Source organism: Labeo rohita, chromosome 10 (assembly GCF_022985175.1).
Source record: "Labeo rohita strain BAU-BD-2019 chromosome 10, IGBB_LRoh.1.0, whole genome shotgun sequence".
NCBI lineage: Eukaryota > Metazoa > Chordata > Actinopteri > Cypriniformes > Cyprinidae > Labeo > Labeo rohita.
In genome coordinates, this window is record NC_066878.1 from 322,773 (window position 1) to 341,162 (window position 18,390).

At 38.1% G+C, this 18,390-nt stretch overlaps 2 protein-coding genes across 2 annotated transcripts; one reads left to right on the top strand and one right to left on the bottom strand.

Moving 5' to 3' along the window:
• Positions 1–6,684: 6,684 nt before the first annotated feature.
• On the bottom strand, positions 6,685–9,525 carry LOC127171575 (caspase-3-like). Its single transcript, XM_051120299.1, has 4 exons — positions 9,261–9,525; positions 8,722–8,885; positions 7,364–7,496; positions 6,685–7,273 (listed from the first exon to the last, which is right to left on the bottom strand). Exons 1-4 carry the CDS (start codon positions 9,478–9,480, stop codon positions 6,954–6,956), a joined length of 837 nt encoding a protein of 278 aa, XP_050976256.1. The 5' UTR covers positions 9,481–9,525; the 3' UTR covers positions 6,685–6,953.
• Positions 9,526–14,483: 4,958 nt separating this feature from the next.
• Positions 14,484–18,102, top strand: dusp11 (dual specificity phosphatase 11 (RNA/RNP complex 1-interacting)). Its single transcript, XM_051120298.1, has 10 exons — positions 14,484–14,579; positions 14,874–14,931; positions 15,021–15,096; positions 15,172–15,303; positions 15,481–15,604; positions 16,582–16,642; positions 16,757–16,803; positions 16,885–16,960; positions 17,166–17,330; positions 17,413–18,102. The coding sequence occupies exons 2-10, from the start codon at positions 14,897–14,899 to the stop codon at positions 17,708–17,710; spliced, it is 1,014 nt and encodes a 337-aa protein (XP_050976255.1). The 5' UTR covers positions 14,484–14,579; positions 14,874–14,896; the 3' UTR covers positions 17,711–18,102.
• Positions 18,103–18,390: the final 288 nt, after the last annotated feature.

Consider the following 18,390-nt stretch of genomic DNA (forward strand, 5'->3'; position numbering starts at 1 on the left):
CAGAGTTTAATTTCTCACATGCGCCTCCTAGTGAAATTATAAAAAATTATTATTCGGGGGGTGAGAACCAGTACGGCGTAACCGACATTTCACCAACTTTACAGGAGGGCCAAAACAAAAAAATTACCATATTTGATCTGATATTGTGTACTGATTTTAATCGTTCATAATAAGAATTTGTACAGTCACGGACGACAGGATACTTTTGCCAGTAGAAAGAGCTCATCAAGATTTTCATTTTCATTTTATATATATAGTGTTGGGGGTAACGCATTACAAGTAACGCGAGTTACATAATAATATTACTTTTTAACTAGTAAAGTAACGCATTACTTTTGAATTTCTAAGAAGATATCTGAGTTACTTTTTCAAATAAGTAACAGCAGTTACTTTTTTCCCCATTTATTGATTGACAAGTCTCCTGTCAGGAAATTGGGAGTAAACATGATATTTCTGTATTCTAGACTAAATGTGAACATGAACAATTCATCTCACTCACGAAAAAACAGATTCAGTATTCCTTGAAATGAATAAAACAGTAAAATGCTGTCAGGCTTGTGTTCTGTTTTGTCTTGGTTTTCCTAGTGTTTTTCCCTTGTGTTTCTTGTGTTTTTGGTTTAGTCTAGGTTTTCCCCCCTTAGGTTTTAGTTCTTTTGGTATTGTCCTGCCCATATTTGTACTTCCCCTCATTATCTCGTTTGTGACCACTCCCCTGTTTCCTTGTATTTATAGTCTGTGTTTGCTCACTCCCATTGTCCGTCGTTAACGTTACTTCGTGTTTGTTTTGCTCCTGGTTTTTGTGGTTGCCTTTCATTAAATAAAGTGTTTTGTTTGCACTTCCGTTTCCTGGCCTCTCCCTGGATCTACCACCACACCATTTGCATACTAGCGTGACAGAACGACGGACCTAAAAGCATGAATTCGGAGGATAAGCTATGGCGTTTGAGGCAAGGCGGACGAGAGTTAGAGCGGTATGTGGAGGAATTCCTAGAGTTAGCAAACCAGCTAAGCTGGCACGACGCAGCTTTGGGTGCTTGTTTTTTGATGGGGTTGGATGAAGGCATTATCCGTTGCGATCTCCATGCTGGTGATTATCCCCTGATCGAACTGGTTAATGTAGTACTTTATTTAAATGGATCCGACTTTGAAGTCGAACAATCTCCGGGGTTCCATCATCCAACTCACTCGCAAGCACGCCGCGTCGTGTCAGTAAACACCATGCCGGGAGCCCCCACATGCCGCACTAACGATTCGGACCGCCTGCCTCACCACCCCCTTCCAGCCGCGGTCGCGGCCAGCGCTCGGACGCCGCCTCCCGCGGCCAGCGCTCGGATGCCTACTGTGGTCTTGAGGACCCACCTGTTGGATTCTCCCCTAATGACTGTATGGGCAGCTAAAAGGGCGCTCAAGCACGTTACGGCTGTTATTCCTGAGTCAAGTCAAGTTGCAGCTACGCTTCCAGGGTCTGCATGCAAGATGGCTGTCGCCACGCCAGAGTCTGCACGCAAGATGGCCGCCAAGACTGAGCCCCCGGCCAAGATGGCCGCCAAGACTGAGCCCCCGGCCAAGATGGCCGCCAAGACTGAGCCTCCGGCCAAGATGGCCGCCAAGACTGAGCTCCTGGCCAAGATGGCCGCCGCACCCAAGCTCACTGACCCGCCAGAGCGCCCTCAAGCGACCACTCGCACAGAGCCTGCTCATCCAGTGTCTCCACTGGAGACGCCCAGCCCTCCAGAGTCTCCGCTGGGGTCGTCCAGCCGTCCAGGGCCCTCACCTCAAGAGCTTCCTTCAGAGCCCACGTCTCCTTTGGCACTTCCTGAGTCAAGTCAAGCGGCTGAGTCAAGTCAAGCGGCTGAGTCAAGAGCGGCTGAGTCAAGTCAAGCGGCTGAGTCAAGTCAAGCGGCTGAGTCAAGTCAAGCGGCTGAGTCAAGTCAAGCGGCTGAGTCAAGTCAAGCGGCTGAGTCAAGTCAAGCGGCTGAGTCAAGTCAAGCGGCTGAATCAAGTCAAGCGGCTGAATCAAGTCAAGCGGCTGAATCAAGTCAAGCGGCTGAATCAAGTCAAGCGGCTGAATCAAGTCAAGCGGCTGAATCAAGTCAAGCGGCTGAATCAAGTCAAGCGGCTGAATCAAGTCAAGCGGCTGAATCAAGTCAAGCGGCTGAATCAAGTCAAGCGGCTGAATCAAGTCAAGCGGCTGAATCAAGTCAAGCGGCTGAATCAAGTCAAGCGGCGGCTGTGTTTCCCGAATCAAGTCAAGCGGCGGCTGTGTTTCCCGAATCAAGTCAAGCGGCGGCTGTGTTTCCCGAATCAAGTCAAGCGGCGGCTGTGTTTCCCGAATCAAGTCAAGCGGCGGCTGTTTCCCGAATCAAGTCAAACGGCGGCTGTGTTTCCCGAATCAAGTCAAGCGGCGGCTGTGTTTCCCGAATCAAGTCAAACGGCGGCTGTGTTTCCCGAATCAAGTCAAGCGGCGGCTGTGTTTCCCGAATCAAGTCAAACGGCGGCTGTGTTTTTCCCGAATCAAGTCAAGCTGCGGCTGTGTTTCCCGAATCAAGTCAAGCTGCGGCTGTGTTTCCCGAATCAAGTCAAGCTGCGGCTGTGTTTCCCGAATCAAGTCAAGCTGCAGCTGTGTTTCCCGAATCAAGTCAAGTTTCTGAGTCAGGTCAAGTTACAGCTGTGATTCCTGAGCAAAGTCACACTGCAGCTGCGTTGGCCGAGTCAAGTCTAGTTCTTGGTGCATCTCATGTGCCTGAGCATCCTCTTGCGCGCCCTCCTGAGTCAGCGCGCCCTCCTGAGTCAGCGGGCCCTCCTGAGTCGGCTCCTCCGTCAGCGCGCCCTCCAGCGTCTGCGCGCGCTCCTCCTCCAGCGCGCCCTCCAGCGTCTGCGCGCGCTCCTCCTCCAGCGCGCCCTCCAGAGTCTGCGCGCGCTCCTCCTCCAGCGCGCCCTCCAGAGTCTGCGCGCGCTCTTCCTCCAGCGCGCCCTCCTGAGCCAGCACCTTATCCAGCACTCCCTAGGGCTGTCAGAACCATAAAATCCCCTAAGAAAATTTTTTGGGGGGCTACTTCCCGGTTCAGCCATGGCCTCCTGAACTGTTTACCCGGCCATGGCTTCCCGAACCCCTGGACCCGCCATGGCCACAAGGACTGTGTGCTTGGCCATGGCTCCCTGAATCCCCAGACCCGCCATGGCCAAATGAACTGTGTGCTTGGCCATGGCCCCCTGAGCTCCCTGATCCGCCCTGGAGGCCGTCCCTATATCCGGTGTCTCCTGTGTCCCTACCTACCGGCCTCCAGAGCGCCCACCCTCCCACCCCAGTGTGTGCTACGGCGCGAGTCGCGCCTTGTAAGAGGGGGGGGTAATGTCAGGCTTGTGTTCTGTTTTGTCTTGGTTTTCCTAGTGTTTTTCCCTTGTGTTTCTTGTGTTTTTGGTTTAGTCTAGGTTTTCCCCCCTTAGGTTTTAGTTCTTTTGGTATTGTCCTGCCCATATTTGTACTTCCCCTCATTATCTCGTTTGTGACCACTCCCCTGTTTCCTTGTATTTATAGTCTGTGTTTGCTCACTCCCATTGTCCGTCGTTAACGTTACTTCGTGTTTGTTTTGCTCCTGGTTTTTGTGGTTGCCTTTCGTTAAATAAAGTGTTTTGTTTGCACTTCCGTTTCCTGGCCTCTCCCTGGATCTACCACCACACCATTTGCATACTAGCGTGACAAATGCAAACTCAGAATATGACTCAACCCTGCAATAATTAAATATGTTAAACAATACAGATATCCTTTATGTATTTAGTCCCACTTTATTAACCAGTGTCTTTGCTACTGCACTTCGATGATGCAATTCAACCATACTAATGAGCAAAAATTACTTTAGATAAACTAACATTTGTGCTTCATTTTTTTTATAGCTGAAGAGTGATCTCCTGCATCAATTAACTTTTCTATCAGTCTGAGGTGAATTCATTTCACTTTTGGTGTGAAAGGGCTTTTACATTAGAACTGTTTTATATTAAAAACAAAGAAGCAAGCTCTGCCCAGATTTAAAAAGTAACGCAAAAGTAACGTAACACATTACTTTCCATAAAAAGTACTAGTAAAGTAACGCATTACTTTTGAATTTCTAAGAAGATATCTGAGTTACTTTTTCAAATAAGTAATGCCAGTTACTTTTTTCCCCATTTACTGATTGACAAGTCTCCTGTCGGTAAATTGGGAGTAAACATGATATTACTGTATTCTAGACTAAATGTGAACATGCATTAATTCATCTCACTCACAAAAAAACAGATTCAGTATTCCTCAAAATTAATAAAACAGTGAAATGCAAACTCAGAATATGAGGCAACCCTGCAATAATTAAATATGTTAAACAATACAAATATCCTTTATGTACTGAATCACATTTTATTAACCAGTGTCTTTGCTACTGCCCTTCGATGATGCAATTCAACCATAGTAATGAGCAAAAATTACTTTAGATAAACTAACATTTGTGCTCCATTTTTTTTTATATCTGAAGAGTGATCTCCTGCATAAATTAACTTTTCTTTTAGCCTGATGTGAATTCATTTCACTTTCGGTGTAAAAGGGCTTTTACACTGGAATTGTTTTATATTAAAAACAAAGAAGCAAGCCCCACCCAGATTTAAAAAGTAACGCAAAAGTAACGTAACACATTACTTTCCATAAAAAGTAACTAAGTAATGTAATTAGTTACTTTTTCAGGGAGTAACGCAAAATTGTAATGCATTACTTTTAAAAGTATCTTTCCCCAACACTGTATGTATATATTTATATATATGATTGATTATATATATATATATATATCATTTCAGATGCAAAAGCCTCTAAATCCATCTGACATTTTTCTTTAAAATAAGCATTTTTCTCAGGCTCCTATGAATAAGTTTCTACGTAAGTACTGGCACTTCTAATTGAGCGATTTCACCCAGAATGTCCCTTACGCATTTTACGCCTAATTTCTAGACTAATTTATAGCTATTTTTTCCTCACTGCATTATTTAAACTGTCATCAAAAAGTGTTAATTTTATGATGCAATAAACATTATTTTGATGTCTGCTGAACTTTGTTGGCCTTTAGATGTTTATCAGTACTTGCTTATCCTTTATGATTGTAAAACTGTAGGTAGACTTCATGCAGACTTTTTGTTAGCTGTGATGTCTGTTACTGTTGATAAAGTCCTCTTGGTGCAGCACATTCTGATCCTTCACGTCAACAGTACTTCAGTACTGTAAAAATCTGCACGTCGCTCAGGTAAAGATGCTCATAGATAAGCACTGCAGTGTCATTCTGGAAGTTCCGGTAGGTAGAGAATCACCAGACACTTTTCTGCATATCGGTCTGTGTTATTCACATACCAGATGTTCATTTACTGTTTCCCAATGATTCTTTCATTTATGTAGTATCTCATTTTCACTCTTACTTTTATTAGTTCAGATTACTGTACAATTTTCAACAACTTCTGTGTCTCATCATGAGGAGCCGAAATGTTCAAACTTGTTTTTCAGTCATTATAAATTAGTAAAAGAGCATCTGAGTGTAAAGTATGACTAAAAACTATTTTAAGCCATGCAGTTAACATACCGAACAGCTAACAAGTACGAATAATAGTCATCACTCTACACAGAGTTAAATGAAACCTGGCATTAGTGTTTGTGACCAACAGGCCATGTTGAAATCCTGCATGTCTGGATTGGCAGTCAACTAACATCATATGAGAACTTGCAAAAGTACAGAGTGTGTAATAAACACTCACACCTTGGAGTGCAGTAAATATATCAGAGGCAAAGTATGAATATGACGTAACCAGAGTCATAGAAAGGGTTTGACTTTCGTTTTAAGTATGTTCAGCAGGATTAGGAGTATCATAATGCAAGTGTTTCTCAGAAATTTCATTAAATTGCTGTTGCTACAGAGTTCATATCGTGGTCATAAATAAATTTTTCCAGTAAGGGGCAATATTTGCCTCCTGAAAATGATTTCCAGGAGCATTTTTTACATTAGTAAGGGCATTTTTTAATTATAAAACCATACTTTGATGTCATTAATGTCAAATACTTATATTTCCCGAATTATTTGAATCAGTATTTTTAAACTGTTGTTAACAATACTAAAATTGTATCTAAATTTTACATGTAAAAAGCAGGAGCTCATAGGACTGCAATATTATGACAGAAATCATTATTGTAGATTACTGCTCTTTATGTTGTAATAATGGTTATTGATATCGATATAGAAAACAGTATAAAACTGTTTTGTTTTGGGCACGTCACAATCTGGCTTCACAGACAACCCGTTCATGTCAGACCATGATGTTAGCATAGTCTAGCACAAGTTTAGCAAAAACTCCTGTTATAATCACTGAAGCTACGAAATTAATCTTTTATTTACATCATGTTGTTTGGGTTGTTTATGATGAGGGAATTTGCGTTTTCCGCTCTGGCAAATCTAAGCGCCTCTGATTGGCCAATGCATTCCTAAATCCAACAGAAATGCGTTTGATTGTTTGTAAAGCTCAACACTGCACAAAACAGCTTTTTTTAAGGGGCACTGAAGTTCATTTTCGTGGCATTTTTGCCACAAGCCCTCGTTAATTTACAACCCTGGTAAGAGACTGAGCCTCGAGAATTGTCCAATTTAGTTTTTATTTGAATATCACATATAATACAAACAAACACTTTATTTAGATTTTTTCATATATTTTTTAATACTAAATGTTTTCAATTTTCAAATAAAACAAAATATTAATATGCTGTTTTACTTTAGGAAAATAAATAAAAGGAAGTAGTAAACGCAAGAAAATTCCTTATGTTTCCTCACACCTCACTTCCTATTACCATTGCAACTTTTCGTGTTGCTATGTTATCTCATCAAATGAGATGATATGATATCTAACATCAATCAGTTTTCACATATTCTTTGCAGTCAGTCTCTGTTCAGTGATCTTCAGCTGATGGAGCTCGTCCGTGTCCTTCTGGGTTCATCGATAAGCTGCGTTGCTGCAAAACTCAAGCTCAAATCTTCTGCTGCTGCCATCTTTCTGTCCATGAACGGGTAAACCTCTCTGGTAAAGCGGGTCACAAAACACGGCATCTGCTTTTTGCCACCCAAAGCTTTCCCTCTCGATTCAAAGTTGTAGGCCACCTTATAGTTTAGTCGAGTCAGAAGTCTTGTGATCTCCAGATCTGGACCTCCTTCATTTTCTAGCAAATCGCAAAGGGTTTGAATCAACACCGAGCCCAGAGGATGCATGAATGCACCGTAACCTGTCAAACAAATGAGTGGGAGTGAGGAAACTGAAGTTTTTGTGACTTTACAAACTATGCAAATAATGTGATGGAGGTTGTAAATCACACCTGGAGATGTGGCGTACATGACTGCTGTGTCATTAGGAATGGAAAACAGCTCAGACATGCCGTCGTCTTCCTCTGAGAATGAAGAGTCTGCCTCCACCTCCACACCTCCATCCAACTCATGTCCACGACAAGCCTAAAGAGAAGAAAGTTAACATTCAATAACAAATCACTAGCTTTAAGATAATATAGAGGTGAAATGACTTAATAATGTCAACTCAATGCATGTATTTTTTTGATGAGTACATGTTCAGTAAGTTTATTACAACTGTGGGAGAAAACCTAAAAATTGTTATATTGTCATATTTCTCCTTAGTTTTCTAGGGTGGTCATTTTTGATGACAAGTACAAGTGAAACCATTTTTTAGACATTTTTCAAATAATGTCTGATTTTTTTGTTGGTTCACCAGGGTTATTACAGTTGAGGTCAAAAGTTTACACCCCCCCTTTTAGAATCTAGAAAATGTTAAATATTTTACCAAAATAAGAGGGATCACAAAAAATGCATGTTATTGTTTATTTAGTACTGACCTGAATAAGATATTTCACCAAAAAATGTTTCAAAAGTTTACATACGCTTGTGTTGTTACCTTAATGATCCAGTGTTTTTTTTTTTTTTTTTTTTTTTTGCGGTTCAGTGATATTTGTTAAGAGGGGTGACAACTTTTTAAATTTGAAGAACAGGGTAAATTTAACTTATTTTGTCTTCTGGCAAACATGAAAGTATCTTCTGTAGCTTCTGAAGGGCAAAAAAGATATTTAGGCAAAATAAGCAAAATGTACACATTTTCACTCTGTTCAAAAGTTTTCATCCCTGGCTCTTAATGCATTGTGTTTCCTTCTGAAGCATCAGTGATGTTTGAACCTTCTGTAATAGTTGCATACGAGTCCCTCGGTTGTGAAAAGATGGATCTCAAAATCATACGGTTATTATTGGAAAGGGTTCAAATACACAAAAATGCTGAAAAACCTAAGTATTTGTGGGACCCGAAGGAGTTTTCTGAAGAACAGCAGGCAGTTTAACTGTTCAGGACAAACAAGGGACTCATGATCAACTATTACTAAATAAAAACACAGCTGTGGATCATTCAGGCAACAATAGAATTAAGAATCAAGTGTATGTAAACTTTCAAATGGGTAATTTTTATAAATTCAACTATTATTTTTTGTCTTTCATGTGAAGTATATTATTCAGGTCAGTACTAAATAAAAATAACATGTATTATGTAAGATCCCTCTTATTTTGGTAAAATAATTAACATTTTGCAGATTCTGCAAGATGTATATAAATGTTTGACCTCAACTGTAGTTTAGTACCATTCTGATGACTTTTTTCTGATGAAGTTTTCAAAAAAATGTACCTGAATCAGGAAGAGTTTGCTCTTGTCTGCCATTGAAGGGCCTCCAAAGTAGCTGTAGATCTCGGCTAGTTTCACAGCACATCCGTCAGCGCCAAACACAACACCCTCCTCACCATGACTGGATATGATGCCCACAAAACAGTCTTTGACCGTCTTCTTGCTCTCTAAGGATGGAGAACAGCATTAGTGAGTAGTTTGAATGGATTGGGCAAGTTTCATTTCTGCCGTTTCTATAAAAAATGTAGGCTACTGTAATTATCTGCAGTCATTATAACGTCAGGACTGATTCATAATGGCGTGCAAACAATTTCCATGCAAACCCATTGACTCATGGAATCAAACTATAAAAAAAAATAAATAATAAAATAACTGGGTTAAAATAAGAGGTCAAATTGCATTTTAATCTGTGGTTGCTGTTAAACATTACTTTAAGTAATGTTTTTAGATGTGCTCTTAATAGATAACATGAAAATGTCACTGCAGATATAAAACAACAAATTTTGATTTTACTAGAGAAAACATCAGTATATCGCTCATACCTGCTTTAAATGCTTTATAGATCTCATCCGCTTCAATGTCCATTCTGATTTGCACAGAGAAGCCGAGCTTGCTGAGGATTTTGTGAAGTCTTCGAGTGTCTCTCTTCACCCCGTTCCTCTTCCTCAGACCTGCATCTTTATAGAAGTTCTCCACAGACACTATCAACGCCCTGTTCTTCACAGTCTTGTCAGCTGTGAAAGGCAATTTACAAAAAGACATGATCTTCTCTTTAGTCAAACTCTGAATTTCAGTGTGATCAGATTGTATCAGCATAAGCTGGAATAAGCTCTCTAAGGAACCTGCCTGCATATATACTCTAGACCAGCCCTTATTTGCATAAAGTCACTTCCCCTTTGTGGAGAATATTGCACTTAGGCAATACCTTTGTGTCATCACGTTTGTGATTATACAACCTCCAGACTCTCAAATACTTTGATGTCTGCTAACCTAAAAGGCCATAAACCTTTCAGGTGCTTTTTCCTCTAAAAGTTTTTTTGTGAGGAAGCAGTCAGGTGAATTTCAGTTCAAATCAATAATAGATTATTGGAGTATGTTTTACAAGAAAATATAATTTAAGTCCTTTTATGTTTAATTCACTGTTAAAACCATTTTCTTTGTAATTATTCGTGAAAATGACTAGCAATTTCTAATTTTACTGACCAAAACATATTATAACTCTATATAGGGTAAACTGTCACAATGCACTGAAAAAAACAAAACAAAAACAATTTGTTGAGTCAACGTAACATAATTTGTTACCCTGCTGCCTTAAATTTTAAGTTAATTCAAATAAGTTCAGTTAACTTGAAATGTCAAGTTGTACTAAGTGACAACTTAGATATTTTAATTAATTAATCAAAAAAATTTGGTTTGTTAAACTTAAAAGCTGGACTTTCATTTCTGTATTTCTTTCTCCATCTTAATTATTGTCTCTTTCTGTAGTATTATTATGTAAATACACATGCACATCTCTTATGTATACGGCTATATAGAGTAATAATGCACTATATAGAGTAATAATGCACTAATCTGTACATAAATCTTCTGTTCCAGATTCATACACATTATTATTTATTTTAAGTTTTTATTTTATTTAAATGTTTTCTCTGTTCTCATGTCAGATATGCATGTATGTACCAGAAGCACTTTAAAAAACCACAACAAATTCCTTGTGTGTTTGCGCACACTTGGCAAATAAAGCTAATTCTGATTCTGATTCTGACTTTTTAAATTTAGGTTGAGTCAACTCAAATATCCAAGTTGTCACTTAGTACAACTTAACATTTCAAGTTGACTAAACGTTTTTGAGTTGACTAAACTTTAAATTTTAAGGCAGCCAGGTAACACATTATTTTAAATAGACTAAACAAATAGTTTTTTACAGTGTGGGGAGTTGCATTAAACTATTATATATTATATATATAAATTACATATATTAATTGATTAATTATGTGGTTTTTGACCATTTAAAAATAATTATATAAAACACTTTTACTTTGTTTTGATTTGGCCAACTTAGAATACATGAATTTACAACATACAAAACACATGACAACTTAGTTAAGTAAAATATGACAAAAAACTGTAACAGATATGACAAAAATGTGATGTTAAAAAAGTCATTGTGTCTGACTACTAGTCCCACTCTCATTTTTATCTTAGCTCAATTTTTTTTTTTAAATATTAGATTTAGTCCAACTGAAAGACATAATCTGGAGTTTGCAACTAGAATAAAATGGCTATGTGTGGTTTGCTGGCACACATAGCCTATCTTTAGAAGAACGTATGGTAATTTGATAATTTCACACTGCATTCTCCTTGTCTCAGACTTCCTTACTCTTATCTAACATCTACACAAATCTTTCCTGGTAGCTATAAAGGAATCTAATTCCTACTGTCTGTGGGTTTCATTTTGCATTGCAGTTGTTATATAATGTTCAGAACAACTTCAGAACAACTCATCTGAACTGAACAGTTATCAAAAGTGAATATGCAAAAATAAGCATTGTATTGGCCAACAGATATTAGGCCTATAACAAATAAAGTGTAGGCCTATGAGATTTGAAACCAACCAAAGTCAAAAAAAAAAAAAAAAAAATTATTACATCTATAGGCAAATAGGCTAGTCATAAGTTTACATGTGGAATTATGGACAGCTCCAAAGAAACATTCCTTTCCTCATAAAATCTAGGTCCGTACTTTACATGTCTGTCTACCTAAGAAATACCAAAGTGTTTCCTGGTGTGTAAGAGTTCAATTCCTGGTTTGTCTGCCATTCAAAGACAGCTTTCAAATAGTTAAAAGTTTACTTAGGCTACTGTGTACATTCATGTTTGCGTTGTGAAAAATGTAGGTAGGCCTATATTAATATATATGAATTATTCATTACTCAATTAAAAGCATTCAAGACATAAATTGAGCAGTATAAGCTATTATGATAACGATATGTCTGGAATCTCATTTACACCCCTTTAAATATTTTTATTTGTTATTATGTATAAGAAAAGCCCATTCACATCAATGATAACTTTATTCATGTCCACATCAATGTTAAACGTCCAGTTTCTTTTTTATTCGGTTTCTTTTATGCAGTTCTATGCATGATTGTCTGTCAGTGTTTTTATCATTTGTCACCTAGAAAAAATTGACGTCAGTGATATTGTTCAGTTTGTCACCTGTCGGCCATATTGGTGGCACTGAACGTAAACAGTGCCACTGAACCGAACAAAATTAGCATATTTTGCTGATTATTGCTGCTAAAAATGGTCAATTATTGTCATGTTTTGGGCTGTACTAATCGGTCGGACCAGGAAAAACATTTGGAGTACTATAGACTGCCAAAAGTTATAACAAATCAAGGAGAAGAGTGCAAAAGGCATTTGTGGTTGACCAAACTGAACTAGGATCTCCAGGGCAAGAATACTGACAACATTTGTTTGTTCTTATCATTTCCGCTCAGGCAGGTGAAATGTTCTCCACATGCTAATATCTTAATTAATACTGCTTGTACGTATCTTTTACCACATATTAACTTTAGTTTGTCAAAATATTGCACCTTTCTGGCTTACTAAGTCCTTCTCTATATGATTTAGCAGCTTCCACACATTTTCCAATGGTTTAGATGGCATGAATTAGCAGAACAACATATTCAATACTACATTAACCGTACAATCCATGCTGTTGTTTACATCTGAGTATCACCAATATGGCCGCCCATCCGGGTAACTGACCAAACCGTGACGTAAGTGCAAACCCTCTATTGACAGTATTCAAATAGTTAAAGCTTACTCAGGCTAGTGTTTACTAATTTTTAAGTACTCAAAATAATGTTCAAAGTCATTTAGCTACTCCATGTTTGCATTCTAAACAGTGTGAAAGTAAATTTAGTTATATTAATATAATGATTCATTTATTAGTCCATTGAAAGCATTTGAGAGATAAAGTGTGTGGTATAAGCTTTTATACACTTAAACATGTTTTATTTGTTTTTTGTTTTATGTATAAAAAGCCTGTTTACACCAGCGGTAGTTCTTTGGCAGTTCTATGCCATCTGCCGCTTTAAATGTATGATTGTCTGTCAGTGTTTCTATCATTAAGTTGGCTTGAGAAAGCCAACTTACTGATATGCTATTTTCTTCTGAGACTAAATCTGTCGACACTAACTCCTCCTAGAGCTTTAACTCTACAAACTCCAAACTCAGCCCAGATCTTCAGACTGATCCGACCGAGTGTGCTATATCTTTTCTAACTGATCGGACTTACAGTTTTCCTAAAAATGACGATGAAAACTGGGAAAAATCCCATAGACTTACATTGACGGAATGTTCAAATGAGCCAACACTTTTCAAATTCCAACTGTCAAAACTGCCAGAATCCTTTGAGACTCAATCAAACTTCCCTTCTATGTACTGTATTTCTAATCCATTTAAACTCATTCAAACTCTATCTATGCCTAGCAACCAGAATCATGCTAGTAACTTGCTAATCATGCAAGCAACATGCTAGTAACTTGCTAGTCATGCTAGCAACATGCTACTAACTTGCTAATCTTGCTAGAAACATGCTAGCAACTTTGCTAATCATGCTAGAAACATGCTAGCAACTTGCTAATCATGCTAGTAACTTGCTAATCATGCTAACAACATGTTAGTAACTTGTTAGTCATGCTAGAAACATGCTACCAGCATGCTAGTAACTTGCTAATCATGCTAGTAACATGCTAGTAACTTGCTAATCATGCTAATAACATGATAACAACATGCTAATCATGCTACAATCATGCTAGCAACATGCTACTAACTTGCTAATCTTGCTAGAAACATGCTAGCAACTTGCTAATCATGCTAGTAACTTGCTAATCATGCTAACAACATGCTAGTAACTTGCTAATTATGTTAGCACCATGCTAGTAAAACGCTAGTAACTTGCTAATAATCCTATAAGCATGCTAACAACATGCTAGTACCTTGCTAATCATTATAACATCATGCTAGTCACATGTTAATCATGTTAATAACATGCTAAAAACATTCTATCTATCTATCTCTGACAGACTGTATTGCCTTCAAAACATCCAAACGTTAACCTTTTAAAACTACTTTAGAATTCAAAATATTTTAGACTGAAAACCATCAAACTTAAAACTTTTTAAAACTTCTTAAACTTTTTAAACTTTATAAACTTTTCAAACTTTTCAAACGTTTTTAAATTTTCTGTTCCAGCTTTTTTCTGTTCTTGACAAACTTTTTTATCTAGTTCTAAATGTGATGTCAGTGACATTGTTCTGTTTCTTTTGGACTCTTATTAGAACGATTATCTTTACTTTTCGATTATTTTCTTCAGCGCCAAAGTAATGGGTGAGACTTCCGGTCCGTTAACGAGAACAATAACAACGTGCAGTAGCCAGTAAAACGGTTTGCACTACAAACCAGTGTGCTCATAATTAAGATAATACATTAAATAATATGGTAAGACACACTAATTTGCAAAATATCAAGCAACAAAACGAAATGTTTTGTACAGCTAAAATAGCTGGGCGCGGGTAAGACCGGATTTATTGTACTTGGTGTAAACACCGCTTGACATTTTAATAACTGGTAGACAACTGTCATGTTATATAGTTAGCGGCTGTTACACAAAAATATTTCAAAGGCAATACGCACTCCGTATAGAGCGCTTCAGTTGTGGTTAGGTTGCTGTTTTACCTCCCGGCCTGAGGGCCGCAGCAAAGCCCGCAGTTCCCGTGGAGATGAATTACGTCAGAGGAACCGGGCACGCATTTGTTGTCGGTAACGTGGAAGTGGGAGACTCTCCCTGAGGTACCGGTCTACTTTTCACTGAAATGTTTCTTTCTTTATTATGTTTATTTATAATATCTGTTGTGACGGAACGCGGGGCGTGAACACGTTTAAATTGACTGTTTAAGGCTAAACCTGTTAATAAAAATTGGTTTTGGTAATAGCTGAAAGTGAAACCAGTGTCTGATTCTGATATATGTAACTTTCATAACTGACACGTGATCAGACTAATTAATAAATAGTTCATATTTAGTATTTGTACGAATTCTGCTTACTGTCAGAGTTAATGTCAACGTTATTCTGTGTTTTGCAAAGGCCAAAGCAGCTGCTGTGAAGACATGCCTGCAAAAAAGAAAAATGCCGTTCCTGACAGGTTAGTTTTGTTCTGTTTGACTTCATAAGGTTCATTAACTGAAGTAAAGCTCTAAAGATTGTTTGCTAAAGTTGTATGTCTTCCTTTAGATGGACAGACTATACACCACTTGGTAAACGGATCCCTGGAACTCGCTTCATTGCCTTTAAAGTTCCCTTAAAACAGGTTTGAAGACATTCACAAATCCTCCACCTGTTGTGCATGTGAGCTTTGATTTAATTCCAGTACTTTCTGTTGTAGTCTTTCAGATATCATTTAACCCAGTCTGAAGCCTTTGGACCGTTTGATCTTGTGGGCATGTTGGAGAAGGAAGGACAAGAACTGGGTCTCATCATCGATCTGACCTTCACAACTCGCTACTACAAAGTAGAGGTAGGAATTAAAGCATAAATAAATAGCTAATCATTTTTTTTCTTAATGAATGTTTAAACCTCTCCTCCCTACTGGAGAATCCAGCTTGACAAGATTAGAGCTTGATGAGTTTTTATCAGGGCGGAGGGGAAGTTGTGGTACTGATTGCCTAATAATGTGTGACTGTGTTTGTGTCAGGATTTGCCAAACACATTGTACCACCTGAAGATCTTCACAGCAGGGCATGAAGTGCCGAACGATGCCACGATTCTCAGCTTCAAGAAGGCCGTCAGACATTTTCTGCGTGACAATGAAAACAACGGTGAGTTATAGTTAATCAAATTAATGTGAAACCTACCTGAAAGAAGTTTTTTTATGCTCATCAAGGCAAATAAATTAGATAAAAGATCCAGTAAAAATGGACAAATTGTGAAATATTACAATGATGCAATTCCTTGATGAGTAGATCATTCAAAAGAACAGCATTTATTAGAAATAGAAAGCTTAACATTATGTAACATTATAAATGGCACTTTTGATTGCTTTAAAGCATCCTTGATGAATAAAAGTTTTAATTTTTTTTTTTGACCCCAAAAATTTGTAGGCAGTAATGTACATGTTCCTGGTTAATTAGGATGTATATTGGTGTGAATTTATTTAAATATGTTTTTTTTTTTTTAACCTGGCAACACATTTATGTGTGTATACTTTCTTTATTGTCTGTATTGTTTATTTAGTTTTTAGTACTGTAATGGTAAGCTTAAAGGTTTGGTGTGTTGTACTGTTTAAAACCCACTCCGAAGTTCCAATCTAAATGAAATGGTTTATGATATATGCACTTCAAAGTTCTAAGCATTTGAGAACCTGCTCTTAATTTCTAGTCTAAATCAAATGGTTCGCAATTCGTGCTCTAAAGTTCAAATTTGTGAAGTTCTGATTTGAAAAATTTGCGCACCCACTCCACACTTCAGATAGGAATCAAAAGATTCACACACCGCCCTGATATTCCAATCAAAATCAAATGATTTTGAAGTTCTGAAGTTCCGATTTAAATCAAATAATTTGCGATTCATGCTCCAAAGTTCAAATTTCCGAAATTCCAAAGTGCTGTTTGAAAGCAAATGATTCGCGAACAATTCATCAGTGCATGTTATTCAAAAGACAATGTCCCATCCTAATTTTGAATATCCTATTTCCTTGAGAATATGTCATTACAGAAGTAAATTAGGTTGCAAACAGTGTTTCATATTAAGTTCAGCTGGAGTTTGTTTAATAAAAATACTGGCTTTTTTGTAACAGAGAAGCTGATTGGTGTTCATTGCACGCATGGTTTGAACCGCACAGGATATTTAATATGTCGGTGAGTAAAATTACTTTTTTTATTTGCTTGTTTTCCACATTCATGATCCATTAATTTTGTCTTTTAATAAGCTAGTGCATCCAGCAGTTGTCACTGTTAAATACTGTGTCATAGATACCTAATCGATGTTGATGGGATGAACCCCCAAAATGCAATAAATTGTAAGTATATTCGCTTATACTTATCATATGTATTTGCATGCTTTTAGGTATGTTTATTTGAATGCTCTGATTTCTTCCAAGTATTCAATGAGTCAAGGGGACATTCAATTGAGAGGCAAAACTATCTTGACGACCTGACGAAGGGGCCCAAGAGAAGGTGAGCTCTTCTATACGTCATCAGAGCCCTGTAAAGCCAACTGTGTCATATTTCAGAAATTACCAATGATCGAAGCTGCTGAAAACCCTGTTTGATAGATTGACAGTTTATACCTTTTCAGTGTGACCCCATTCAGGTTGTGGTACACTGCTGATTTTTAGAACGTAGACATAAGAATAACTTTTAATAACAATTTTGCATGCAGTAATGAGGGAATGGAGGAACCAGACCAAGAACCAACCCAGGGACTTGCAAACGAGCCACGAGATGATGCTCCTCCTCATCATCGAAGGGAACAGCATAACCATGATCCTCCTTTAAATGGACAAGGACCTCACCAATGGCACAGGGAACCCCAGAATCAGTTTCTGTAAGATCAAATCATTAGTCAAAATGGTCTTTCTTAGTGGATGAAAGCTGTTTCTTTACACATTCTCCCAATTTCTTCTCAGACCGTTTCAACAGAAGAACATTATGACTTGGTTCGGACCACCTGAGCCCCAGTTTTTCCGTCCGCCCTTGATTCCTCATCCACCACAGGAAATGAGACCAGTGGGACCCTGCTTTCCCAACCAGGGTGTCAGAGGATTCCACTTCGGGCATTATCCACCTCCACTTCCCTCATACAGGTTTGGTGAGCCATACCACAAGCCACGCGCTCCTCCAGAGGGATTCACAAGACCGCCGGGGTCTCACCGAAAACATCGATATAGACATAGGAGAGGTCCACATGATAGGACTCCTCGCTGAGACAGAGGAGACCTCTGGACTTTTCCTTTGGTGGAATAAATGGATTTGGTCTCCTACAGAGGTTGACTGTTTTATTAGACTTTGCTGGCTGACAATGGTACTACTACGTTTTGTGATGGGTATCTGTTATTAGGTCATTTTATCCAGCAAAACATAATTCTCACACATAAGTGCTGCTGATCTATCATGCCTTTAGTTTTAAATGAAGTGAAATACTAAACACCATTGCAAGTGCAATTACAGTTGTTTTATTATCTATTTTAAACATTTTTTATTTCTTTTTTTATCAGTTGAAATATTCTGGCTGATGTATAGTCTATTATTTAGGCTACCAGTCTACTTATATTCTTGGTGATCTGAGAGAACCAAGGTTGAGATCAACTGAAATAAAAGGTTTATCTGCACAATCGCTTGTAATTATGCTAACTTTTTTGTGGTTTCAGAAAACTATCTATTAATAAGTAGCAGATGTCTGGTCACCACAACTGTGAAAGGGCAGATTTCACATACATGAACAGAATTTTGCTGGCTCTAAATCTTTCTTTTCTTTATTCAAAGTTGATCTACACAAGTATATGGAAACTATCTAAAGGTCTGTTAATCCTATAGCAATGAAAACTATATTCATTCTATGTGTTCTCTTAAGGTGAAAATTTATTAGACTACTTTTTTTTTTTTTT

Bases quoted from the DNA above. Each gene is read 5' to 3' on its own strand.
- LOC127171575 (XM_051120299.1), bottom strand. From the start codon at position 9,480: ATGTCTTTTTGTAAATTGCCTTTCACAGCTGACAAGACTGTGAAGAAC. The intron at 8,886-9,260 runs GTATGAGCGATA...CTCCATCCTTAG, and splicing joins CTATAAAGCATTTAAAGCAG to AGAGCAAGAAGACGGTCAAA. The intron at 7,274-7,363 runs GTGTGATTTACA...TTTGTTTGACAG, and splicing joins CATGTACGCCACATCTCCAG to GTTACGGTGCATTCATGCAT.
- dusp11 (XM_051120298.1), top strand. From the start codon at position 14,897: ATGCCTGCAAAAAAGAAAAATGCCGTTCCTGACAG. The intron at 16,804-16,884 runs GTAAGTATATTC...ATTTCTTCCAAG, and splicing joins CCCCCAAAATGCAATAAATT to TATTCAATGAGTCAAGGGGA. The intron at 16,961-17,165 runs GTGAGCTCTTCT...TTTTGCATGCAG, and splicing joins ACGAAGGGGCCCAAGAGAAG to TAATGAGGGAATGGAGGAAC.